The sequence below is a fragment of the Equus quagga genome, chromosome 1 (genome assembly GCF_021613505.1).
Source record: "Equus quagga isolate Etosha38 chromosome 1, UCLA_HA_Equagga_1.0, whole genome shotgun sequence".
Taxonomy (NCBI): domain Eukaryota; kingdom Metazoa; phylum Chordata; class Mammalia; order Perissodactyla; family Equidae; genus Equus; species Equus quagga.
Window position 1 is genome coordinate 76,628,564 of NC_060267.1, and position 18,512 is coordinate 76,647,075.

Sequence of the window (18,512 nt, forward strand, 5' to 3'; positions counted from 1 at the left end):
TCAACGTGGGCGTGCGGGGGTGGGGAGCGGTTCCACTCGCCGTCCAGCCGCCCGCGGGTTCCCCAGCGCCACGCCGGGCCTCCCTGCCGGCAGCCATGGGTGCTCTGCCCCCTGCAGGAAGCTGCGCACAGCCAGGCGGCAGCATTTTCTTTCTCGCTTGGCTGCCCGTTCCCCCCACCCCACCCCTTTGGCTTGGGACTTTTCCTCAAGTTTGCTGAAACCAGACACCTTGCTCCACCGAGCCCGCGTGCGGCCACGGTTTAAAACGCCGCCTTCAGCGCCCCCTCCCCGCCCCCAGCGGAGACTTCAAAAGGCCCGGCGGGCGCCGCGGCCCCAGCACCTATGAGCCGCCCCCCGCGCGCGGAGCCCGCGTCGGAGTCCGAGGACGCAGAGCGGCCGAAGTTCGAGCGCAGGCGGACCGGGCCGGCGTCGCAGCACCGCGCGCCCATGCCCCTCCCGGTGCCCCTGCGCTCCGAGCGCCCGCGCCCAGTTTAGGGAAGGGGACCCCGCCCCCCCGCGCCCGCGCCCGCGCCCGGGGCTGCGGGGACCCATGAATACAAATGCCGTTAGGCGCCCGAGGAAGGACCGACCGTCCAGCCTCGCACCTAGGGACCCAGTAAGTGCCCCGGGGCTCCTGGAGCGCAGGGGGTACCGGTGTGTGTGTGCGTAAAGGTGCGCGCGTGTGGGGAGGACAGTCCATGTGCTGGGAGTGAGTGCGTTTGTGCACGCGCGGGGTGGGCACTAGCGGGGAGCTGTGTGCAAGTGTGTGTGTGGGGGGGTGCGCGCGTGAGTGTGCGCACTTGGGGTGTGTACGTGGGGTTTGTGCGCGCGTGAGGGTGTGTATGAGAGGTGTGCGCGCGGGTGCGTACGTTGGGGGAGATGTGGCTAGGCCAGGCTAGGCTAGTGTGCATTTGTGCGCGTGTAAGCACTAGTGTGCATGCGTCTGCGTATGTGGAATCCGGGCGTGCGCCGGAGTCCAGACACCCCAGGGTGTGTTTGTGTGAGCCCAGAAGGAGTGCGTGGCTGTGCTTGCATGTGAATGACTGTGAGCGTGTGTCTGAGCTTGGGGTGAGTGTGGATGTGTGTGAGAGTGTGTATGCGCCAGTGAGCAAGCCGTGGAGGTGGAGGCGGAGGGGGCTCTGCTGCCCGGGCTCGGAATGGGGTTGTGGGTGTGCGAATTTGCCTGGTGTTTGCGGCGGCGTCAAGGTGTGCAGTTCTGCGCTCCAGCGTAGGATCCGAGGGAGTCTGTGGTCGACTCTGGGGGCTTGGGGGCTGGGGTGGAGGGTAGGGTGAAGCTCTCATTTCTTACCAAACCGAGAGGGAAGAGAGAGGAGGGTGACGAACGTTTAACAAGCCCACCCACTACGTGCCAGGAAAGTCTGTTTTCCAGGGAGCTCCGAATCTGGGAGGGAAATGGGGTGTGTGTGTGTGTGTGTGTGTGTGGTAGGACAGTGGCTGTCGTTGTCCTGGGAGTCTGGACACTGCGTCCCGGTCCCAGATGTCTCCTTGGAACTCCGGGTTCCTTTCAGCAGTAGTCTGTCCCTTTTCTCCCTCTGTCTCTGCCCCCCAACTCGGGGACTCGCCATCTCCCAAGCCAGGAGTCCCGAATCTCCGGACTGTGATCGTCCGGCTGTGCAGCCTTGGCCATCGCTTGTCTCTCTGTGACTCTCAGTTTCCCCGTCTTTACAGGGGGTAGGGTTGGGGGCGGGGGGGGCGGTCTCCGCGGGGCTGCAGAGGGCCGGCGGGGGCTGCGTCCCCGGCTGCGTCCGGCAGGGGGCAGCAAGGGGCAGCAGAGGGCGGCCCGGCGCAGGGAGGAGGGAAGGTGGAGAGCCGCCGCGGGCCGAGACTTTAAATCGCCTTCATTTCCCCCAAATCCTTCCTTTTCCTCTCCTCCCCCAGGCCGGCGGGGAGGCAGCTTCCACCGCCCTCCGCGCGCCCTCGCCCGGCCTTGCTCTGTCTCCGGGGACCGCCAGCTGCCCGCCTCCCAAAGTTTGCTCATCTCTCTTTTCCCCCTGCTTCTTCTTCCTTTTCGGTGGAAGCAGGAACAGAGCGAGGCAGGGGCGAGCGCGGCGGCGCCGGGACTCCTGGGACCATGGGCCTGGCGCGGGCGCCCGCGGGGCCCCGGCCGCGCTGCCTGCCTGCTCGGGCGCCCCAGGGCGCGGGGCTGCGCGGGGGGCGCGGGGGCCGCGCGCTCTGAGCCGGCCTGGCGCGGCGGGGCGGGGGGCTGGCGGCCCCATGGGGCGCGCCCACACTTGCCCCCGGGGCTCGGGAGCATGAAGTAGGGGCCCGCCATGGGAGCGGGATCGGCGCGGGGGGCCCGAGGCACAGCGGCGGCAGCGGCGGCGCGCGGGGGGTGAGTACGAGCTCGGGGATCCCCCTCCCCAGCTTCCTGCTGCTCCAGCCTCCGGGGAGGGCTGGGGTTCCCCGCCGCGCGGGACGCTTCCAGGGGAACGTCAGCTTCCTGCCCCTTGCTCTGCGCCCCTGCGTGGCGGGCCGCCAAGGGTTAACGCGGGCAGCGCCCCCCGGCCCGGCGAGGTTGGCTGCGCGCCGCCCGCCCTGCCCCGCCTGGCCCGGCGGCCCGATCGCGGTGGGGCGGGGGGCCAAGGCGGGGAGGGTCGGTGCCGAGCGAGCCCCGGGGTCGATATGCGGGGTGGGGGGTGGCGCCTGGAGCGGCCGGCGGGGGGCGGAGGAGGGCTCTTTGGATGCTGGCGGTAGGAGGGATCTCCGTTTCTGGCCGTCTCGGTGTGTTCCGGTGTCGGTGTCTCCAGGTCCCCAGCCTGGAAGTCTCAGTTTCTGTCTGTTCTTGGGAAACTGTCCACAAGTTTCTGGGACTCCGGGTCTCGGCTTCTGCTCCTGTCTCAGTGTCTGTGTGTTTTTGCACGTCCCCTGTTTCTGGAAATCTCCGCGTGTGTGTCAGTCTGTTTGGGTCTGTGTGTCTCAGTGTTTCCCCGCTTCTCTGGGGAAGAGGGGGGGTCTCCGTTCCTGTCGGTTTCCGCGTGTGAGAGAGAAAAAGAGAGAGTCAGCAAGCATGTCAGAGCAGAAAGGGCCCGGGAGATCTCCAAGTGGAGCCCCTCTTGTACAGATGCCCGGACCGAGGGCCAGAGCCGGGCGGGAATCCCCAAGGTGGGGCTGCGGCTGAGCTGGGACCCAGCGGCTCTGACTCCCAGCCCGTGGAGTAGGAGTTGTGAGACAGTGAGCATGTGCAAGAGCCGGTCGGAGTGTGGGTGTGTGTGGGAGCCAGCGAGGATGGGAGCAGCCCCTTAGGGACCGGGGACTGTGGCTCCTGCTTACTGTCCAGAGAAACCCAGACCTTGCTGCCTTTCTGTTCTGCCCCCAGGACCAGGGGACATTCCCAAGAGGCTGGTCAGGGCTGTAGCCCCACCCTACGGCCCCATGCCCTGCCCCCTCTGAGCTGGAACCAGGGGGATGACCCCCCCCCCTTCTTTTCCCCGTCTTGGAAAAAGACGGGTGGGGTAGAATTCCCCCCCCCCCCCCCCCCCACCGCAACACACACACACACACACACACACACACACACAGCACCAGTAAGCACACTGCTGACTCATTTTCTCCAGAAGACCCTGTGCCAGGGCAGAGGCCAGCGGTTGGGTAGAAAATTGGTGCCAGGCAAGCACCCCACAGTGGGGCTCAAGCTTTGGGCAGGTGGGCAGTCGAGCTGTTTTGAGGCCCGGCCTCTGCCTTCTCCTGCCTCCCTGCCTCCCTCGTTGCCACAGTGGCCCCCATCCTGTGCCCTCTGGCCCCGGCGTGCCTTCCAGCTTTGTGCCTCAGACCAGGCTCCGTGACATTGCCTACGGGGCACATCCCAGATCTGTCTTTCCTTTCCTTTCCTCTCTGGACTCATGGATGCTTCCATGGGCCCTGCTGTCTTTCAAGGCTCAGCTTAACAGCTGTCAGCTCCCCTGGTGGTGCACTGGGGGGCCCATCCGCTCTGTCCCTCTCTGAGCACATTCCTCCTGTGATGTCCTTGGCATAGTCTCTTCCCCCATTCCTGTGTCCAGGGATCCTCTTGATACCCCACAATCTGGCGTGGCACACGGAAATGTCCTATCGGTTGGCGGGGGACGGCTGAAGCCAGGTCCTTGTAGACTCGCGCCCCTGAGAGGCAGGTTGCAGGGCAGAAAGAGCCTGGCGATCAGACACTTGCAGTCCTGGCTCTGCCCTGTGAGCCAGGACCAGCCTCTCTCTGCTTCTCATTTTTCTCATCCACGAAACGGGCCTCTGAGTTCTCAGTGAGCAGGCTCTTGGGAAGATGAATGGGACCGTGCTTGCCCAGGGCTTAGAATAGTCCCTGGGATGTAGTAAGTGCTCAATAAACGGCAGCTGTTATTTGTATTATTATTCACTTCATCTTGAATGGATGTGTGAGTCAACTGGAAAATCCTGGGCTGCATCCTGTCCAGACGGATGAGCCGTCTGTGTTCCCGTGGAAGAGGTTGGAAGAGATCTAAGGTGTGATGAAAGGAGGTTGGGCGTGGCTGTCTGGGCGCACGGGGCCTGCCCGTCCCTGGAGGCAGGTGGAACAGGTCCATCCTCCTTTGTTGTCCTGTGGTCCTCCGGCCAGCATCCTTCCCAGCTTACCCGGGGGAGCCCGGCCAAGCCCGCAGTCCCCAGGGCTGGTTTCCTTGTGTGTTTCAGTCTCCTGGATCTCAGCTCCGAGCTCTCAGTGGATGTTAAAGCTGGTCTGGGTCTCCGAGATCCTGTGTGTTCCCAGGTAACAGGGATGGAGGAAGACACAAGGAAACCAGCTGCAGGCTCTGGCAACCTCGTGGTCCAGGAATGACCATATTTGGTGTCCTGGCAGGGGGCTTTTCGCAGGGGAAGGGAACACCTGCTTTTCCTCTGGGAGGGCTGTGTGGCCAGGCTGTGACTGCAAGTTCAGGCTCCCTGAGCGCGGCTCCCGTTTCGGCTGCCTCTTGCCCTCTCTGGCCCCTGTGCTCTGGTCTTCCCGGCATTCTGGAGCCCTGGGTTTGCCGAGCCAAGGCCCACAAGTCAGCGGTGAAAACAGAAGTCTGGAAGCACAGAGCTGAGCCAGCGCAGGCACTGAATGTTATTAGCAGGAGCCTAAACAGGGCTGGAACGGGAGCACAAGGATCGGCAGGGCCTCCCTCTGGGAGCCAACTTTCCATGCCTGGCGCTTGGATCTCCAGGCCACATCTCCGTTCTGGTTGGTGAAGGCTGGGACTCTGGTCTCTGGCAAGGAGGAAGCCCCTGGAAGTCTCCAATTTCTTCTCCATGGGAGACTAGTCAAGCGAAAAGGACTGTCTGCTAAGTAGTGGAGTCAGAGGATGTGTGTCACTGACGTGCTGTGTGGCTCTGGGCAAGTAGCATCCCCTCTCTGGGCCTCAGTTGCCTGTGTCCACGAGGAGGGGATGAGACTAGAATCCGGCCTTTAGATGACCTTGAAGGACCTTCTCCCATTCTATACCCCTGCGGTATCCTTTGGCAGTCTGTGGTCAAGTGCACACAGAATCTGGCTAGGAGAGGGTCAGCTGTGTTTGTCGAGGTGAATGAATGGGGGGACAAATACTTTTGTCACAGGCCTCGGGGGCTGAAATTCTCAAGTTAGAAACCACAGTGTTAGGCAGCTCAATGGAAGAGAAGATTCCGGTCCCCTCTCTCAAAGCTTCGAGTCTTCTCTCTCCTGACCTTTAGGGATTAAAATTATTTCCCCCTAAGTTCCCCTCTTACTCTCTACAGAGTGCTTTCCTTGGTGTTACCCCAGCAGGAAAAGTCGACTGAGAAGGACATGGGTGCTTCTTGCGTCTTCTCCTCTCCACTTGGCCTCTCGTTATTAGCTTGGGGAGCATCCTATGAAGGGGGGATGTGACGTAACATAGAGAGAGAGTTCAGGAGGGCTGGTGTCTGGAAAGAACTAGGGAGGGAGGGTGGAAAGAAATGGAACTGAAACTGGTGAGATTGTGGGAACCCCGGAAAGTGAGAGGCAGTGTCTTCTGAGAAGGCCTTTCAGGAAAAATGAGTCTTCCCCAGTCCTCTAAGTTCAGGGACTGCTGAGTGACAGAAAGTGCAGTCAGGTCCTTTATTGCAGGACTTGTCAGAGCCTTTGGTGCGCAGTTGTGCTTTGGGAACTGCCAAGCCTGGGATGTAGGAGATAGCTCATCCCCGATAAATCTGACCATGGTTTTCTGGAGTGTCTACCTGGTGGGTGTGAAGTTCTGAAGAATGATGACCCCAGAGCCTGCCCAGGGTGACCTTGAGGAAGTTCCTGACCTCTTGGAGCCTCAGTTTTTGTCAGTTCGAACAAAGCTACCTATTATTTCTTTTCAGGGCTGATGAGGCTGCCGTTGGCTTCAAGCGAGCAGGTCATGCTGGAAGGGTCGGCCTCTGCTCTTGTCCCCAGGCAACGCCAGGGCCGCTAGGCACCCTGACGTTTAGTCATTGCTGGTGGGGAGGTGGCAGCAAGGCTTGTAGTGGCGGGAAGAACTGGCCACGTGAAAAAGGCACGATCACAGCAGCAGCAGCAGCAGCAGCTTGGAGAGGATGAGGAGGGACCGAGGGTTAGCCAGGAGCATCCTGGGAAAAAGTCAGAGGTGGGAGGGCCTGCTGGAGTGGAGGTGATGGGAAGGCACTTTTTAAAGGGCAGTGTCCCGTGAGACCATGTAATGGTCATTCCTTCTACAGACGTACACGGAGGACTTCCCACACGCCCGCCGGGCGCTAGGAATACAGGAGTCAACTAGACAGGTGTGGTCCCTGCCCTTCAGAGACTTAGGACTGGAAGAGGAAACAGGAAGAGAGATAATGAGACTCCTGCTGTGGCGGGTACATGAAGTGGACTGGGGGAGCTCACACCCAAGCTGGAATCTAACGCATGTGGGAACCGACCAGGCCAAAGAGTGGTGTCTAGATAACAAGAGCAGCACGTGCAAAGGCCCAGAGGCTGGAGAAGGCTTTCGAGGGAACACCATCAGCATCTGAGTGCTGTTTCAGCTAGTTTGACTTATGCTGCAAGGAATTGACCCCATTCAATATGGCTTAAACAATAAGGAGAGTTATTACGTCCCCTATCAAGAGGTCCAAAGGAAAAGCAGTAGTAGGGTTGGCTAATTCAGCATCTCAAGTGTCATCAAACACCCACTATTTTTGCATTCTGCCATCCTCACGTGCTGGTGGGGCTTGTTACCTCATGTGCACAAAATGGCTGCAGCAGCAGCACATCCTCACTCAACAACGTACAAAGGCTAGAAGAAAACCTCTCTGTCCCTTTGAAATACTTCCCCAGAGGCCCTGGCAGGCATCCCTCCCATCTCATTGGCCACATTTGGGTCACATGCATGCCTAAACCAGTCATTGGCGTGGCAGATGAAATTCCCAGGATCGACTTAGACTTACCTAGATTCATCCTGGATCCTCTGAAGGTCAGGTGTCCCTCAACAAACAGGGAGGGGGGCGTGGCTGTGGGCAGGTGACCACCAGCGTCTTCCTAGTGTCTGGTCAGCGTTACCATTGATCCTCATTGCAATGAAATCGGAGTATTGCTGTTAAATCAGAGGGCGTGAGCTTGTTTTCCAAGGCCCCCAGGGAGCTGGGAAGGGCCCAGACATCACCCCCAGCTGACGGGTTTCCTGGATCGCACGATTCCCCAGAAGCACACCGTCCTCTTGGAAGTGGATCCTGGGCCTCTGTGTCTCGGCCTCAGCCCTCACTACCCGCCGGTCGAGGCTCTCTGCCCGCCTCCCTGCCGGCCGGCTCCGGCCACGTGCCGCCCTCTCCTCTGGCCGCTCGGGGATCCGATGCCCCGGGTGGCTGGCTTCGGGTGTCTCTGTGCCTGCTCCCACAGGAAGGGGAAATCGGATCGCTACCTCTGCCCATCTTGGCAGGAGCCGCTGAGTGCGGGGGCCACAGGGATGGTGTGAGGGGCACTTCTGGGCCTGGTGCCAGGCTGAGGCCTTGACATGCGTGAGCTCATTTAATCCTCATGCCTGGTCTGCAGGATAGGGGGTGTCAGCAGAGGAGGAGACAGGCTCAGAGAGGCTGTGTGATTCACCCAGGGTCGCACAGCTGGTAAGTGAGGGGGCCAGGTTTGCACCTGGGTCTGCCTGACTCCCCAGGGTCTTCTCTCTTCCTTCCTCGCATTTTCCATCAGCATAAAGCCAGGGAAGCAGCTCCTTAGCAAGCGCTGGTCCCGGTTGGGGGGTCTTCTTGCGCTGCCTGCCTTGGGTGGGGAGAGTGAGTGCTCGTCTCCCCTGCTCTTTGAGGATGTCGGTCAGCCAAGCGGCCCAGCCTGGTCTTCCTACTGACCTTTCAGCCCTGGCTCTGCTGCCCACTGGGCCTCAAGAGCATGAGGCCGGAGTACAGATGGGGAGACTGACGTCCAGTGGGAGAGAGGAGCTGGCCCCTTCCTGCCCAGTGAGTCGGCTGCCACTTCCGAGCTGACCCCTGGGTCTCCTGACGCCCAGGGCAGAGCTTCCTGCGCAGCGTTTCCTGCCCCAGATTTGGTGTGTTGATCTGTCAAAGGCTAGGCTGTGTTCGTACTGTGTAAGCAGGTCCCGACCCTGGAGACCTGGAGCGTGGGCTGCACGGATGGGGTCCTAGAGCTGGCGCCTTGCCTCCCAGCCGCCACGGGTGCAGCCAGGATGGGACCCGGGCTGGGCGATCCCCTCTCAACGCCCCCACCGGATCCGGGCCAGAGGGCGGAAGCTGATGCTGCGTCTGCTTGTGTCTCCCCGTCTCTAGGGGGTTTCTCTTCACTTGGATCTTAGTCTCGTTTGCCTGTCGCCTGGCCTCCACCCAAGGACCTCCTGAAGGTAATTCTCTTTTTTTTGTCCAGGGGGAGACAAGGGAGGACAGAGGGACCCGAGAAAGCGGCGGTGGGAGGCATCCGTGCCGCTAACTGGAACTCAGTGCCTCGGTTTTCTCATCAATAGAATGGAGCCAGTCACTGGCAAATTCTCTCTGGGCTTGAAAGAATCATGGCTGGTGTTTCATAAGGGGCAGGCAGGGCTCAGGGTAGAAATGGGGACGGCTGAGCCTTCTGCTCCCATCGGGGTGCAATTTGAAGAAGTCACTTGGGCTGTCAGCCTCTGTTGTCCCTATTTGTCCAATGGGTACTCCAGGAAAAGCTGAGAGGAGGCACCGAGGCCACCTGGCATTGCCCACGCCTGTGACCCACCCTCTCCTTCCCATGCCATCCCGCTCCTGCTCTCCCAGAGGAGCTGTCCAGGGGGCCGGAGTGGCGGCGGGCAGGCCACACGGCTGCCCGTGGAAACTGAAACCTCTCCCACATCTGTTTGTTAAGCAGCCACAATGCCTCTCAAAATAGCGGCCCTTACCCCTTCTCCATGCCCTGCCCATGCGCCAGGGCGGGCAGCCGGGCCCTCCCAGAGCCCCTGTGGCCTGACCTGGCCGCAGGGCGGGCACTGAGTACCAGGGAGGGGAGGGCCGTGCCCGGAAGAGACTCTTGCTGCCCGGCAACATTTTGTGCAAATGTCATATTTTCCGAGCTTGCTGTTTCCCCACAAAGTAGGTGAACAGCTGTCCAGAGTCCTGAGTCAGGCGGTGGGGGGGTGGGGGGTGGAGCTGCGTGGAGCCAGGTTTATGTAATAAAGGGATCTGGCCAGCTGGCTGCATCCTCCTTTCTTGGCGATGGGCTGCATTCATTCCTCTGTCCCCTCGCTCCTCGCCCCTGATGGGACTCTGGCTGTGTCTCCGCCCTTCCAGCCGGTCTGGGGGGCTCTAGTGTGGGAGAGCATAGTGGCTAAGAGCGCAGACCCTGGAGCCGGGCAGCCTGGGTTCAAACCCCAGCTGTGGGCTTTGTTACAAGCTGTGTGACCGTGGGCACGTTATTCTAGTCAACTTTTCTAACCCTCGTCTATAGGGTGGGGATGATAAACAGCACTTGCTTCATAGATGGTTCGGAGAACCAGCGAGATAATACATGTAAGGCCCTGGATACATAGTAAGTGCTCAATAAATAGGAGTTTTTATTATTGTTGTTAGTTATTTTATGTATCCGAAAAGTCTGGGCGAGAACAGCCCTGCCCTGTGTCCTGTGGAGCTCACAGTGGTCAGAAGCTTCTGGAAGCTCAGCGATGGCCGGCTCTGTGCATTTGGGGCTTTGCCCTGAGCTGTGGGGGAGGCCTGGAGACTGGCTAGGGTCAGCTTTGAAACCCCCTGGAGAGGACGATGAGGGAAAGCTCGTCGATGCCACCTGGCCTGGCCAATTGTCACTGTCCCTGGGCAGTGCAGGTGTCTGTCAGCTGCGGTGTGCAGGGAGAGGAGTGTGCAGGCCTGGGGGCCTCCAGGGGACGGAGGAGGTTGGGCGCGGGAGGGGTGGCTTTCTTTCCCCTCCCTCATCCCCAACAAATGGCGTCTCCCTTTTAAGTTGTTTATAGTGAGTTGCATTCCATGATAGTAAGTGGTTTTCCGTGATGAAAACATATAAAATACACTGCTACTGGGAGGATCCTGACACCGTGGGTTATTTTAGCTCAGGACCTGGGGACAGACAGAGGTGGGAGAAAGGAGGAATTTGAAGTGAAATGAGGGCCCGTGGGTCTGAGGGAGGAATAAGGGTCTTCAAGCCAGGCCAACCCAAAATAGCAGCCTGCAGGCAGGGAAACTGAGGCCCGGGGCTCAGGAGGAGATCTACTCAGAGGTCCCGGGAGGAGGGGGTGGGGCAGGATGGTGAGGAAGACCGCCATTTCGCCTCCCTACAGCCCTATGGTGTGGGCGTTCTTCATAGCCCCCATTACAGCGGGGGGAACTGAGGCTCAGAGTCCAGACTCACGGGTGCTCTCGTCCGGCTCTGTGGTCCGGCCTTCTGACTCCAGAGCTGCTATGGAACCATTATGCTGCCAGGTTTCCAGCACCCAGGTTCTCAGTTTCTCACAGCCCATTTTTCCGTCCATCCATCTGTCCATCCATCTCACAGTTGTCGACCGAGGGCCTACTAAGTGCTAAGGGCCGCCTTCAGCCCAGTGCATACCCCTGGCACCGGGCGGCGAGGGAGAGAGCACTCTGCACTCGGGCTGGGTTGCTGAGGGTCTCAGGGGAAGGGCCTGAGGACCTAACCCAGACCCCCATTCCGGAGGCAGCCTCTCCTTGCCTGCCGGGGAGCTCGGAGCCAGCTTCTGTAGACCCTGGCAGCTCAGCTGGTGGAGGAGGTCAGCTGACCTGCGAGGGGCGAGGTCAGGAAGCCATTCGATGAACTTCCTGGAAGCCGTCCTTTTGCTCTGTAGACCCCCACCAACGTAGTCCTGGGCGGGCGTGGCCTGGCCAGACCATGGTCGGACGTCCACATGCTGCGCCGGGGGACACAGGATGCAGGGCTGACTCGATGACTTCCTGTGCTCTCTCCGAAGCCACCCCGGGAGGAGGGGAGTCGTGGCAACGTCCTCTCCCTTCTGTGCAGCGAGCAGCTCCCCTTGCCTGCTCCGGCCAGAGAGAGACCCCTGGAGGTGGGAAGGGGCCGGGGTCGGTTCCCAAAGGTGGTGACCAGGCAGTCAGGCCCCCTGGACATCCTTCCCAAGCTCCAGTGACACGTCCGTTCCTGTCACCCTGCTCCCTCACTTATGGGACTGCTTCCTGGAGGAGGTGGCTTTTGAGTCAGAGAGAAGGGGAAACGAGCCACGTCAGGCAGCCTCAAATATGCCTCGTGTGAGCATTGGGTGATGATCATTCATTTTAGTATTAGTGGCTGTCATTTCAAAGTGCTTATTTTGTGCCAGGCACTTTTTTCCAACTGCATCAGAACCTCCTTGTGGGGTTGGTAGTACCATGATCCCACTTAATAGATGGGAAAACCGAGGCACGGAAGTCAGGGGGCTGGTGGTGGTGGTGGAGCTAGGGTTTGAACTTGGGAAGTCTGGCTCCAGAGCTGGTGTTTTCAGCCACTATATGCAAGATCGTGCAGCTGGGTGAGACTGGTCCTGACTCTGGACTCTCAGCCACAACCGTGGAGCCGTGGGTGGCAGTGGGGGGGCCCATCCTCACCGGCTGTGCACCCGGAGGGGCCCCGGGCTGGTGCGGGCCCTGACCGTGCCCCCTCCCCCTCTGCCCTCCCTCTGCAGATGTGGACGTCCTTCAGCGCCTGGGCCTCGGCTGGACGAAGGCAGCAGGCGGCCGGAGCCCCCCGCCCCCGGGGGTCATTCCGTTCCAGTCCGGCTTCATCTTCACGCAGCGGGCCCGGTTGCAGGCCCCCACGGCCACCGTCATTCCTGCCACCCTGGGCGCGGAGCTGGCGCTGGTGCTGAGTCTCTGCTCCCACCGGGTGAACCATGCCTTCCTCTTCGCCGTCCGCAGCCGCAAGCACAAGCTGCAGCTGGGCCTACAGTTCGTCCCCGGCAAGACGGTGGTCCACCTGGGACCCCGGCGCTCCGTGGCCTTTGACCTCGACATGCACGACGGGCGCTGGCACCACCTGGCCCTCGAGCTCCGTGGCCGCACGGTCACCCTGGTGACGGCCTGCGGGCAGCGCCGGGTGCCTGTCCCACTGCCTTTCCACAGGGACCCGGCGCTCGACCCCGAGGGCTCGTTCCTCTTCGGGAAGATGAACCCCCACGCGGTCCAGTTTGAAGGCGCCCTGTGCCAGTTCAGCATCCACCCTGTGGCGCGGGTCGCTCACAATTACTGTGCCCACTTGAGAAAGCAGTGTGGACAGGCTGACATGTACCGGCCCCGGCTGGGACCCCTCCTCCCGCAAGATGCTGGCTCACCCTTCGCCTTCCAGACCGACCTTGCTCTGCTGGGCCTCGAGAACCTGACCACTGCTGCTCCAGCCCTGGGGTCGCGGCCTGCAGGCAGCGGGCCCTGGGTGACTGTGGTGCCCCCCACGCCCTCCAAGCCCCAAAGAACTAGCACCATAGACCCCCAGCAGCGTATCACAGTGGGAAGCCCAGCCTGGACCCCACTACCACCTGCCAAGCTGTCAGCCAGTGAATTGCTTCCTCTCACGTCCCCAGCCTCGCCTGCCAGCAGCTCCAGATCTGTCCAGACATTGCGGAAGAGCACAGCCACCAAAATGCCCAAAAGTCCCCCGACCGAGCCTACAGCCCCTTCTTCAGTTGCCCCCGTCCAAAGCCCGGGATCCCCCCAGAAGGCAGCTCCGCCTTCCTTTACAAAGTCAGCCCGTCCCACGAAGAAGCCAGCGCTGCCCACTCCCCACCCAGCTCCAGCCAGGGTCTCCCGTCCCACCGTGAAGCCCATCCAGAGGAACCCCGGCACGCCCAGACCTCTGCCACCCAGCGGCCGGCCCCCACCTCCCGCCACTGGCTCCTCCAAAAAGCCCGTCCCCTCCGTGGTCCAGACTGAGACCAAGATGAGCAGTCGGGCCAGTGAGCCGGGCCCTGCCCACACCGGCACACACAGACCTCCCCAACCCACTGTTTTGCACCCATCACCTGCCCCCAGTCCTGGCTCTATCAGGACCACTCGGCCACCAGCCACCCTGGCTCTTGGTTCAGCCCCCACTGGAAGCAAGAAATCCACTGGATCAGAAGCCACGAGGAAAGCCAGACCCAAGAGCGGCCCCCGGAAGCCCGTCCCCCTCAGACCTGGGAAGGCAGCCAGGGATGTCCCGTCGAACCCTCCGACAGCCGGGCCGAGCCCCAGACCACCCCAGCCCAGCCCGCAGACCACCCCAGCTCCGGCGTTGGCCCCCGTGCGATTCCCGTACTCCAGCCCCCAGCCCATGAGCAGTGGCTATTCCTTCTTCCACCTGGCGGGACCCACGCCTTTCCCTCTGCTGGTGGGACCTCCGGGGCCCAAGGGAGACTGTGGTTTGCCGGTAAGACTGGGTGGGGTCTGCATGTTGCATGGAGCTCAATGGGAGATGGGGGCAGTTGGGTGAAGTGGTTGCTTCTGGTGAGGGAAGAGCTGGTTATGGGCAAAGTCCTGACTGGAACCCGTGTCCGCCGCTAGCCAGCTCTGCTGCATTCAGGGTTGCACATCCCGTTCCGGATTTGTGAGCTGCTGGGGCACACTCAGGTCTGGGGGCTGCCCCCAGGTGAAAAGCTTCCTGGGCTTTGCTGGGCCCCGGTCCCAGGTCATTCTTTGCTATCCCGACTGTCAAGGTCGAGTGGCTTAAGGAAAACCATTAACCAACTGGCCCCAGGTCCCACAGCCTCCAAACCCAGCTCTCCGATTCCTGGAGCAAAGCCTCTGGGCCCCTCAGCTTGTCTGGGAGCTTCGGACAAAGGTCGCGCATGGGTAGTCCTGGGTTTGTTTTGTTTGGCACACGTAGCATTGTTTTAAAATGTTTAAGCTGCTAATATTTAAAAAAAAATTGGGAGCTTCCATATAAAAGACCTGGTGACCAGCTTCTCTTGGAAACTGGAGAAACGCAGTGGCCCGTGGGCTGTGGCTGGGTCAGGGCTGCCCTGTTAGGACAAGCCTGCTTCTGTCTGCCGCACTCCCCATGTCTCCCAGTTGGGTCTTCCAACCCGGTCCTTTCACCCGTTTGTGTCGCCTGCCTGGCTCCTGCAGACATTTGATTGGTGGCCCCTGGTAGAGGAGTTTGGGGCGAGGAGAGCAGTCAGGGACGGGAGACGGAACATTCCACGTGCAGGAGACGGCCTCAGGGTCGGTGCCTCCAGGGTGCCTGGGACTGTCTCCAGGGGCAACGACCTTTCTGCAGCTGGAGGCCAATTCCTCCGGGTGGGGAATGGTGGGAGAGAGTTTCCAGAACGCTCGGGCCTCTGTGCTCCTGCCTCGGACCTGACCACCGTGGGGTCTTCTCCTTCCTGGGGCCCCGTTTTCCACCGGGCTCTGTGTTTGAGGGGAGACTCCTTACAGTGGGGAGACAGTGGCAGATCCTGGGAATTCCTGGGCCTTACAAACACACTTAATGAGTTTTAATAGCCATTAGAAATAATATTTATTCAGCCTGTCTCCAAGGGGACTGAGAGCTCGTTTTTATTATAACCATATTGTGGAACTTATGGAAATCGTATGCATTGCTGTGCAATTATGTCAGCGTGCTGCTCGAGTCCCCGTGTTCTGAAATTGGCAGGGGAGAGAGCTGGGAGCTGAGTGAAGGAGGAGAAACCGTGTTCACCCTCCAAGCTACCCAACCCCACTCAGGCACCAGGTGCCTTGGGCCCTAACAACCCAGGTTCCCGAGCTGCATGGGCGCCAGCTCACTGGCTGCGACGCCAAAGCGGGGTGAATTGCCCCCCTCTGACAGAGCCTCGCGAGGTTCGGGGTCTCCACCCCGCCAAGGAGAGGAGGCCAACCCTGCCCCCCCAGGGGTGTGTGGTGTGGAGACAGGACGGCCGTGTCCGGGCCAGCAGAACTGGAGCAGGAGCGTTTTTTTCCGATGTAGAATTTGCCTTTTGAGCCTGTTGGATGCCTGAGCCATATCCTTTCCTCCGAGATTTGGTGCTGTGGGTCAACTGAAGGTGAGGCCTCTGGCCACATCTCCTCCTTGAGCTTCCCCAGGATTGAAGAAGCTCCTGGAATCGTCCTGTTCAAACAACAGATGCTTAGGGCTCATTCAGCTCAACCCTCTTCACTGGCCATGTGAGGAGCCTGGAGACTGTGCCCAGAGAGGGCCAGGACTTGCCCCAAAGCCACACAGCACAGAGGAGTCAGAGTTAAAGTTTACACCCCAGCTCTAGACTCCAGCACATTCCATTCCACCCCAGAGTGTCCACTCTGAGAGCCTAGGACTCAGGACTGAGAGCTGGTGGCCTCAGAGATGTGTTAGAGCCTGTCGTTGTCCTCAGAGGAAGAGCTTACATCTAAAGAATCTTCTTTTCTATACCCGTCACATTTATGAGCTACGTCCATGTGTGCGGCGTCTCCCTGTAGGACCTCGTGACCGCTGGTTCAGGAGGGCGGGATGTGTGCTAATCCGTGCTCTGGAGGTGAGGGCACAGGGTTGGGGGGACCACAGACTTGGCCAAGGGCACCCAGCACATTCTTATAGGAGTTGGGATGCAACTCTGGGTCCCCGACTTCCGGCGAGGACTGGGGCCCTTCCTGTTTCTCCAACCCTGAACAGACAAGGACAAGAGGGAGGACGTCTGTGTGCTCGGGTGGCAGCCTGCCTCCGTGACCCACACTGTGCCCTCATCCCACCCTTCCTCAGCTTGGAACCTAGCTTCACTCCAACAGGAGCCAAGAAGCTTCTAGAAGCTTTGTCCAGTCTGCTGGGTGGCAGGTGGCAAACTGGTCATTTATGTTTCACCAGATACCAGACATTATATAATCGCAGTGGCATCTCTGAGTGGCAGTGACAAGAGCTCGTGTTCCTTCTGTCGTCTCTCATCTGCCCCCAACCCCCGTACACGTTCAGGATCTCAGGCAGCAGAGAAGAAGCTGTGCTGCCTGTGACAAGGGGCTTAATTGTCCCCAGTCTGGGGACATGCAGACCTGGGTTAAAATCCTGACTCTGTTCCTTGCTGGCTCTGTGGCCCTCACTCCCTTGAAGCCTCGGTTTCTGCAGAATATGGGATGACACTAGCTCCCACCTCCTGCCAGGAGGCAAGCTGGGCGATGGCCAGGGCTGCCTCGGAGCTCTATTTTTGCCGGGTGACTTTGGGGAATTTCCTTGCTCCCCCTTGGGGCTGTCTCCCCTCGGTGACAAGAACTCCCTCCTTAGAACTGACGGTGGGACCTTTCAGAGCCGAGAAGGGTGCCGTGGCTGTGTGGGACCCGTTCCCCACGGCTCTCGAGGGGCACGAGACGCTCTGGCAGAGGCCGAGGCAGAGGGCTGGGCCCAGGCCTGCCAGGAGTTGTAGCCACTGAGCGAGGGAGCTCCGTGGGAGCCCCCGGCGCGGGGGGAGCATGGAAAAGCTGAGCTTGGCCCCGGGCGAGCAGGGCGGGGAGGCTGTGGTTCACAGAGGCTGCACAGAAGCTGCACAGAAGCCCCACGCCTGGGAGGAGGCGAGTCAAGGCCTCATTCATTCACGTCGGGCTGCTGGCATTTGCACGAGCTTGCTCTTTCTGCGAGCGTCACCCCGGGGAGACCCAGCTGAGGGCCTGGCCCCCAGCAGATGCTCCGTGACTATCTGGGAAATGAATGAAGGCGTTTGATCCATACAAGAACCAGGTTGTCCTGACTCTCAGGCCAGGCCCCTTGAGGTTACCCAGATCTCTGCTGCTGCTGGCGCGAGGAGGCTGCCTGGAGTGCACAGAGCACACAGACTTTGGGTTTGGAATGACCTGGGTTCGAACACTTCCCTTGTCCAGCCATCCTTTCAGCAAACATTGATTGAGTGCCTTCTAGGTGCCAGGTGCTGTGTGACCTTTGGCAAATCGCTTAACCTGTCTGAGCCTCAGTTTCTTTTTTGATAAAGTGGGGATAAGGTACAACCTACCTTTCCCAGGTTGTTGTGTGGACTGAGTGAGATGAGCGCCATAAAGCAACCAGCACTAGAGCCTGGGTCCCAGTGGATTGTCGTGGCTGATGACTCATGTGCTGATGGTCGGCAGGGGGGCGGGCATTGTTGCACTAAGACAACCAGGGGGGTCTGGACATGGGAGAGCCTTTGTACTGTGGGCGGTTAGGAATTGGGGCTAGATCTTGAGAAACTCACGCCTTATACCCATGTCCTCTAGAGCCCCGGAGAATGGATGGGGTTTGCTTTGTCTGGAGACTATGGGTTTGGAGCCTGGGAGCTGGCCCAGGAGAGCGAGAGAGCCTAGGGTGCGGCCTCAGCGTCCCTGGGCACAGCAGGCATCTGGGGAGCGAATGGAGAAAAACCAGCACCCGCACGTAGTCTTGGAAGATGGGTGTTGTGTCCCCATTTTACAGCTGGACAGACTGAGGCCCAGAGGCACAGGGAGATGCAGTAACTTGCTCCAGGCCACACTGAGAAGCCCTGGCCCAGCTGGCTCTTCTCTAGGACAGAGACGGGATGTCTCGGCACCCTGTGGGCTCTGCTTGGGAACAGCCGTGAGCTCAGGTGGTCAGAGATGGGAGGGCCCCGTGAGCCAGGGCCCTGGCCGCCCCCATCAGGCTACAGCCACTGAGCAGAGGCCCAGCGACTGCAGGTCGTGGCTCAGGGTCACCCCGTAGTTAGTGGCACACACAGGACGGGACACAGATCCCAGGCCTGTGAAACCTCTGCTTCTTGCTGCCAGGGGCTTTGCCAGACGGAGTCCTTCCTGCAAGGCTTGGCAGGCGGGCCCTCGCAGCTGGACACAAGGGTGGGCTTGTTCCGAGGGATGGGGTTCCCCTGGGTCTGGCTGTCAGAGGTTGGGACCCTTGGGGGATCCCAGGGCGGGGGCTGCTTGGCTGTTTCCATGGCTCTGTTCGCCGGAACCCGGGCCTCGTCGGCCGCCCCCAGGCGGTCCTGCACCCCTGCTCCCCTCCCCCTCGGGCCCGGGCCCTCTCAGAGGCCCTGTTGTTTGCAGCGTGGAGTGGAAAATCCCACCGCGGCTCCGTGAATCATCCCCGAATCACCCGCTCAGGCTTCGGGCCCTGGAAAGAAATGGCAGCATTTTTCCACTGCATGGGGACCAGGCAGGGTCTGGGAGCAGGGGACAGGGGGCAGGGGGCGCTGACACGGAGAGCGCCCAGTGGGGGA

The 18,512-nt window shown here is 60.6% G+C and overlaps 1 protein-coding gene across 9 annotated transcripts in view; it reads left to right on the forward strand.

Annotated features, from left to right (window-relative positions):
• Positions 1-431: 431 nt before the first annotated feature.
• Positions 432-18,512, forward strand: part of COL27A1 (collagen type XXVII alpha 1 chain) — a 144,543-nt gene continuing 126,462 nt past the window's right edge. For 4 of the 9 annotated variants that reach the window (XR_006890724.1, XM_046676708.1, XM_046676720.1 and 1 more), the window contains exons 1-3: positions 1,826-2,353; positions 8,716-8,786; positions 12,051-13,765. Coding sequence is in view for 6 of the 9 variants with exons in the window: in XM_046676708.1 (XP_046532664.1) it covers positions 2,292-2,353; positions 8,716-8,786; positions 12,051-13,765 (1,848 nt within the window). In the remaining 3 variants the exon portion in view is untranslated. Of the gene's footprint in view, positions 617-1,824; positions 2,354-8,715; positions 8,787-12,050; positions 13,766-18,512 lie in introns of those variants that run through there. The other 5 variants (XR_006890723.1, XM_046676674.1, XM_046676698.1 and 2 more) reach the window with 3 other exon arrangements.